The 7,784-nt window shown below is 42.9% G+C and overlaps 1 protein-coding gene across 1 annotated transcript; it reads left to right on the forward strand.

The window, feature by feature from the left end:
• The first annotated feature begins 837 nt into the window (after window positions 1-837).
• LOC311143012 (arylsulfatase I-like) lies at window positions 838-6,702 on the forward strand. The gene is made up of 2 exons (XM_084178806.1): window positions 838-1,256; window positions 3,651-6,702. Exons 1-2 carry the CDS (start codon window positions 949-951, stop codon window positions 5,062-5,064), a joined length of 1,722 nt encoding a protein of 573 aa, XP_084034932.1. The 5' UTR covers window positions 838-948; the 3' UTR covers window positions 5,065-6,702.
• Window positions 6,703-7,784: the final 1,082 nt, after the last annotated feature.

Consider the following 7,784-nt stretch of genomic DNA (forward strand, 5'->3'; position numbering starts at 1 on the left):
CTCCAACCTAAGTGTATGTAAACTTCCCGACTTCAAATGTAGGTGTCCTGTTTCATGATTCTCCCCTATAAGGGGCATGGTCTGATTTTACAACCTTTGGAATGCAGCAGTAGCCACAATATAAGCCTAAATGTAGGTTGACTGAAGCCTACCTACTCCAATTCTAACTTTAAATATTAGAATTAGAGTTATTATCATGTCATTAAATATAAGGTCTGTCTTAGAACCTTTGAAATGCAGAAAGTCTACTTAAATAATATGGGCATACTTGAACACAAGATAGGCCTAATTGTAGTATGTTCACTGTAGGCCTACTCCCATTCTAACTTTAATAATATAGTTATTCTACCCATAATCAGAGATTTTAGATTTCTGTTCGTTTAAAAAAACTTGGGGCATAAGAAACATTTATGGGATGCTTTTTTTTCAATGCAGGGTCTAGACAACTTTCCTTGAGATGAGGCGCACCGGGCTTTCCTTGTACCAGAGGCAGAGGGTGGGTCATGAAGGGTCTTGTTTCATATTCTGTGATGAGACGCGGGCGGAGTTACAACAACCACTGTGAGGAGGGATAGTGGAAAAGGTAGGCTAATGTAGGCTACTGTTAATGTCAAACCCTACTTGGCCGGCCAGTGTTTAGTGGGGACTAGGGAATGGTTATCAGCGTGCCTGGAAACTATGCAACTTTCTAATGTGCAGTAGTAGCTTTCAAAGTTTAGAGGCCAAGTTTACAGAAGAGAAGCTTGGACGTTGTAAGCGCAGAAGACGGTCATGATGACGAATGAGAATCTGTGGCGGAAATGTTTCAACTCTGCATTCTAGGATCATCAATTACGCGCGTGTGTATTCGTATTATTTCAAGAATGTGTGTGATACAGAAAGAAAAACCAGTGACTAGAGTGCGAGTACCCTAACGACTCTGTCCAAGAACATTCTGAAGCTGTAAAAATGCACGCAGTTACCAGCCTCTCAATGGTCAGTTTGCTAAGTTTTGGCTACTTATCCATGGACTGGATCAAGCCGAATCAAGTGGAGGAGCACATTCAAAACGATGCCTCTATTAAGTTTGAGCCTAAGCAACCACCACACATCATATTCATACTGACGGATGACCAAGGCTTCAATGACATAGGTTATCACAACCCGGACATTCTGACTCCAACTCTGGACAAACTGGCCGCGGAGGGGGTGAAGCTGGAGAATTACTATGTTCAACCTATCTGCACTCCGTCACGCAGTCAGTTGATCACGGGCAGGTAAGCATAAAAGCCTAGTATCACTTCACCATCAGCATCAGACGTTTTGACACTGATATTGTTGAACATGTGCATGCAAGTCGTTCTCTTGATCACAGGTTGAACATAACACCTATTGTTTTATGTTGGCAACATTATCTGCAATGACAGTGTACAGCAAGGTGAGTAATTACAAGTATAGAGAAACTACATAACGTTATAATGCATCATTTCATGATCAAGATGCTGGGTGCATTTGGTGATAAATATGTGCATGCATGGTACAATGCATTCCTTTATTAGCCAACTTGTGTACCCCTCAGGGCCTCAGAGTTCCTAAGACTGAACAGTGCAATGCTGTAACTCATATAGAGTACTTTGAAATGTCTCAGCACTGAAAACAACTGTTAAATGTTTGCACTAATGGTGTGTCCCTTGAGCAGATGTGTATAGTGATCCTCCTCATCCAGAACAATTGCAACATTTACTGGAAGTACTACTGCTGGCTTCGACAGTATGTCATAACAGATGAGTCCGAGGATCATTCATAAGGTTATGAATTGTCAGCAAATGAAGGCGAGTCAGCAAAGCTAAACAAAATTGGTTTGTTTTCCCACAGATATTGAACAGAGATTGAATACATCTACAATAGAGGTCAGGGATACTGTCATTTGCCAAATAGTCACTTACTTTACTATAACTTACCAGGAAAGAGCTGTAAACTGTTGGGGAAGATAAATGCTGTAGTAGATACCTCTGTTTCTACTCAAGGTACATAAGCAGAAACATCTGCTGTTGAGAGCAATGTGGAGAGCTGCAGGATGAGGCCAGGATTGTGAAACAATGGTTGAGGGCTAAAGACTGGATAAACACAACCATATGAGCACCCGAGTAGGAAAATAATTGAAAGGGAACAACAGGAAATGCTCCTCAAAGTCATGTGTCTGAAGCACACACAGGCTATATTCCCTCAAGTTAAATAAAGGTTAAATAAAAAAATATAAAAAGATTCCCTCTATCATAGTACTCAGAGTAGGTTGTACTTGTTGATATGTCCTAACATCTCTTAAAGTTCCCAACGTTGGGAGGTCGTATCAGGACAATGTAAAGGCGTTTGCTTGACCGACTGTTCACGAGTGGTGATGTTGACATACCACACAGCTGCTGCACTACATCCTTAACAATAGCTGTGGGGCCGTCAGAGCACTTTGTGTGTGTGTGTGTGTGTGTGTGATGGGGTTGGTTGGTAGCCTGTCACTAGGGGATCTCTCTCGCAAAGAAACAGTTCACCCCAGAGTCTGGATCTCCAGAGTGTTTCTAAGAAGAATTGAATTAGCTGTTGTCTCCCCAGCAACTCTCAGGTAATGAACAACCTACAGGGGAGGGTGATGAACAGGAGCAATAAAGTAGTTTTTTAGGCTCAGGAGTGAGGACATGACACACTCACTATGTGCCTGAAAGAGATGTGGACAGAAGGCCAAGGCCTAATAGCCATCCACCCCATTCAGAGACCGTCCTATTGACTGTTAAAGCTGTGAGGAAGGGAGAGAGAGAATAGAGCCATGGAATGGTTCTGTATTGGTGTGTGTACATCTACACTGCGTCACCGATTACATGAACTCCCAGTGGAATCTCTCTCACCACATGCTCATTCGGACTTGACGTGGGTCGTGGGAGGAAGGGGCTTGTCTGAAGGAAGTGGAGTGTGTCTGCTTACTGCAGTGTAGACCACCCAAAATATCATACCACGCTAAGAACCTGGGTGGCCAGACAATAGTTATATAGGGACAAGGTGCAAGTGTTTTTGTGCGGTACAATGTAACTGAAGTACTACACAATAAAATAAATAGGTAAATGTTCATGACTGATGAAAACTTCAATATATCTCTTCTTTTACCTAGAATGTTTTGGTGTTTCTGTTAGTGGCCGCAGCACCTTTTCAACATCAGCCATCGTGGAGTTTACTATAGTTCAATAGGGGGATATACTTGTTCTTCTGATTCCTCCAACATTCCTTTGCTCGCTCACCCATATCCTTGTAAAGTATCCCAATAGTACCCTTCTCCTTCCCTGGTGGGTGACAAGCTGTTGCACACTCCATATAAGCACACTTCTGGCAGAAAACACATGCTTATGTTTAGAAGAGTTTCCTTAAAGACAAATTTACTTAATTCATTGCCTTTTATGTCTTGAAAGCTGCAGTCAGGCTGTAAAACAAGCTTTGCCAACCACACAGTAATTTAATGGTTGGTAGAGCACAGCCTACTTATCTGTGAGGAAAGTGTATCTTCAATAAGAGTGTGCTCAGCATCATGACTATATTTGAATATCAGCTCCAGCATTGAATGTGTTTATTTTACATAATAAATGAAGATTAATAAGATAAGCTGTTTGACATTATTTCTCTCTACACAGATACCAGATCCACACAGGCCTCCAGCATTCCATCATCCGGCCTCGCCAGCCCAACTGCCTCCCCCTGGACATGACCACGCTCCCACAGCGGCTGCAGGAAGCGGGGTACGCTACTCACATGGTGGGCAAATGGCACCTTGGCTTCTACAGGAAGGAGTGTCTGCCCACGCGCCGAGGCTTTCACAGCTACTTTGGCTCTCTGACGGGCAGTGTGGACTACTACACGTATGGCTCTTGTGACGGACCAGGCCTGTGTGGCTATGACCTCCACGAGGGGGAGACAGTGGCCTGGGGCCGGGGAGGCAAGTACTCCACCCACCTCTACACGCAGAGGGTACGCAAGATCTTGTCCACTCACGACCCGTCCCACCAGCCCCTGTTCATGTTCCTCTCCCTTCAGGCCGTACACACGCCCCTGCAGTCACCCAAGGCCTACATCTACCCCTACCGCGGGATGGGGAACGTAGCCAGAAGGAAGTACGCAGCCATGGTTTCCATCGTAGACGAGGCTGTACGAAATGTCACCTATGCTCTGCGCAAGTACGGCTACTACCGCAACAGTGTGCTCATCTTCTCCACTGACAACGGTGCCCAGCCGTTCACTGGAGGGAGTAACTGGCCCCTACGGGGGCGTAAGGGAACCTACTGGGAGGGAGGGGTCCGTGGGGTGGGCTTCGTACACAGCCCCCTGCTGCGTCACAAGCGGAGGGTTTCCAAGGCCCTCCTGCACATCACTGACTGGTACCCAACCCTGGTGGGTCTGGCTGGGGTTAACGTGTCACTGACTGAGGGTCTTGATGGCTACAATGTATGGCCAACCATCAGTGAGGGCAAAGAGTCCCCACGCCTGGAAATCCTCCATAACATTGACCCACTCCACCGGCGCTCTGGCCTGGCGTCTGGGTCTGGCCAGGAGGCCCAGCATGTGTGGGACACCACGGTCCAGTCTGCCATCCGGGTGGGGGACTGGAAACTGCTAACAGGGGACCCGGGCCATGGAGACTGGGTCCCACCACAGGTACTGGCCAACTTCCCAGGCAGCTGGTGGAACCTGGAGCGGAACATTGAGGGAACAGGGAAGTCTGTGTGGCTCTTCAACATCACAGGAGACCCCTATGAACGCAGTGACATGGCGGTGCAGAGGCCTGATGTGGTCAAGAAGCTGCTAGCACGTCTGGCCTACTACAACCGCACTGCCGTCCCTGTCAGGTTCCCCAACGACGACCCCCGGGCCAACCCAGACCGCAACGGGGGCGCCTGGGTACCCTGGGTCGGGGGGGACGAGGACGAGCCAAAATGGAACGGGGTCTATAAGAAAGGGAGGAATAAAAAGAAGAAGAAGAAATGCAAGCTGTGCAAACTGATATCCTTTTTTAAGAAACTGAATACAAGGATAATGTCCAATAGAATATGAGGTGGGAATGTCAATGACACTCAGTCACAAGTAGCCTATACATTTTACACTGCAAGAATAATCTGAGCCAGCAACTCCTTGTGTGTGTGTGTGACAATGGAAAACGATGTTTACTGTAGTGCATCTCTTTGACTGTGCTTTCATATGTTTTTGGATGTAGGACTATTGGGTTCTATGGTGTTTATCAATTTTTCTATTTGATCCATTTATAGTGTGTAGCTAAGTGAATTCAACATGTATACAGTACGTTGACCTACTCACTTGGGGTTATTTGAGTAGTAATGACTTGAACTGACCAGTTTTTTTATGTTTTTGAGAATATCTAAGTAAAGAAACAACTGTTTTAATTAAACAGAAACTAATGGGTGAAACTAGAACAAAACAAGGCCATGATTTTTAGGATTTTCATATAATTTAATCGATAGAAGGGTCCTTTGGAGGTAGGATTGTTGACATATATTTGACATTTGTATCTTAAAGCATAATTGAGAAATAATTAATTGAAGTTGGAACATCTGTGAAATTTTGGCCTTACCCAGGCCTCCTTTAAAGCTGCGATCCGCAATAGGCGAAACAGCGCCTTTGGCTGCCCCAAGCGCATTTGTTATTGTTTTTGTTTGAGGAAATTAGCATCCAGTATCGTTGAAAAAAAAAATTGTTGTACATGCTATACTTTTCTATTGCGCGTGCAATGATGTGCTATGATATCTGAGGGAAAAAAACTGTCTTAATTGTTTAAAGTAACATCTTTGTAATTGTAATATTGCAAATGGACATGGCAGTTTCACCGCTATCGATTGCAGCTTTAAGACTCGATAATGTCTTACCGCTTGCTCTGTAATATGAGTTGTATTTTGATTTCAATAATAATTTTCTGACATTAATTAATGCATGTTTTAAAATATAGACATGGAAAATGTACAATTTTTGATTAGGCAAATGTTTCTATATATTGTTGAACATAATATATTCAATGGGCATATCAACGTTCCAGAGTGGGATCTTTGTTTTAAAGTAATGGTCCATTTTATACAGAAAAATTTGCATGTTAGGCAGGTTTCCATTGATGTTTATTCGGCAAAAGCAATGTCGCAAAAAACATTGCGACGTGAAACTGCAGCTATAGGAGAAATGTTCTAAAGATCAACCAAATGTTTATTCATTCGACAGGGGTGGGTTTTTCTTTTGTCAAACTTTGTTTATTGCGACAAATGATCTAACCAGTGTTTTTCGAATAAATGATGATTGCAGAATCATCACATAACTACAGTGCCTTCAGAAATTATTCATCACACCCCTTGACTTTTTCCACATTTTGTTGTGTTACAGCCTGAATTTAAAATGGATTCAATTTTGATTTTTTTTGTCACTGGTCTACACACAATACCCCATACCCCATGGGCCCCATGTAGCTCAGTTGGTAGAGCATGGCGCTCGCAACACCAGGGTTGTGGGTTCGATTCCCACGGGGGGCCAGTATGAAAAAAAAGAAAAAGAAAAAGGTATGCACTCACTAACTGTAAGTCGCTCTGGATGAGAGTGTCTGTTAAACCACTAAAATGTAAATGTATAATGTCAAAGTGGAATTATGTTTTCGAAATGTTTATAAATGAATGAAAAATAAAAACTGAAATGTCTTGAGTCAATATGTAATCCTACCCCTTTGTTATGGCAAACCTAAATAAGTTCAGGAGTAAGAATTCACATAATAAGTTGCATGGACTCACTCTGTGTTCAATAATAGTGTTTAACATGATTTTGAATGACTAGCTCATATCTGTACCCCACACATAAAATTATCTGTAAGGTCCCTCAGTCGAGTAGTACATTTCAAACATAGATTAAACCATAACCTCGCAAAGAAGGGCACCTATTGTTACATGGGTATAAATAAAAAGATCTGACATTGAATATCCCTTTGAGCATGGTGAAGTTATTCATTACACTTTATATTGGCGTATCAATACACCAAGTCACTACAAAGATACAGGCGTCCTTCCTAACTCAGTTGCCGGAGAGGAAGGAAACCGCTCAGGGATTTCAACATGAGGCCAATGGTGACTTTAAAACAGTTACAGAGTTTAATGGCTGTGATAGGAGAAAACTGAGGATGGATCAACAACATTGTAGTTCCTCTACAATACTAACCTAATTGTCAGAGTGAAAAGAAGGAAGCCTGTACAGAATAAATAATATTCCAAAACATGCATCCTGTTTGCAACAAGGCACTAAAGTAATACTGCAAAAAATTTACTTTTGTCCTGAATACAGGTGTTATGTTTGGGGAAAATCCAATACAACACATTACTGAGTACCACGCTCCATATTTTCAAGCGTAGTTGTGGTGCATCATGTTATGGGTATGCTTGTAATCGTTAAAGACTGGGGAGTTTTTTTCAAGATAAGTAAGAAACGGAATGGAGCTAAGCACAGGCAAAATCCTAGAGTAAAACCTGGTTCGGTCTGCTTCCGCTAGACACTGGGAGATGAATTCACCTTTCAGCAGGACAATAACCTAAAACACAAGGCCAAATCTACACTGGAGTTGCTTAACAAAAAGACAGTGAATGTTCCTGAGTGGCCGGGTTACAGTTTTGACTTAAATCTGCTTGAAAATCTATGGCAAGACTTGAAAATGATTGTCTAGCAATGATCAACAACCAATTTGACAGAGCTTGAAGAATTTTGAAAATAATAATGGGCAAATATTGTACAATCCA

Source organism: Coregonus lavaretus, assembly GCF_964263955.1.
Source record: "Coregonus lavaretus genome assembly, chromosome: 15".
In the NCBI taxonomy this organism is placed as follows: domain Eukaryota; kingdom Metazoa; phylum Chordata; class Actinopteri; order Salmoniformes; family Salmonidae; genus Coregonus; species Coregonus lavaretus.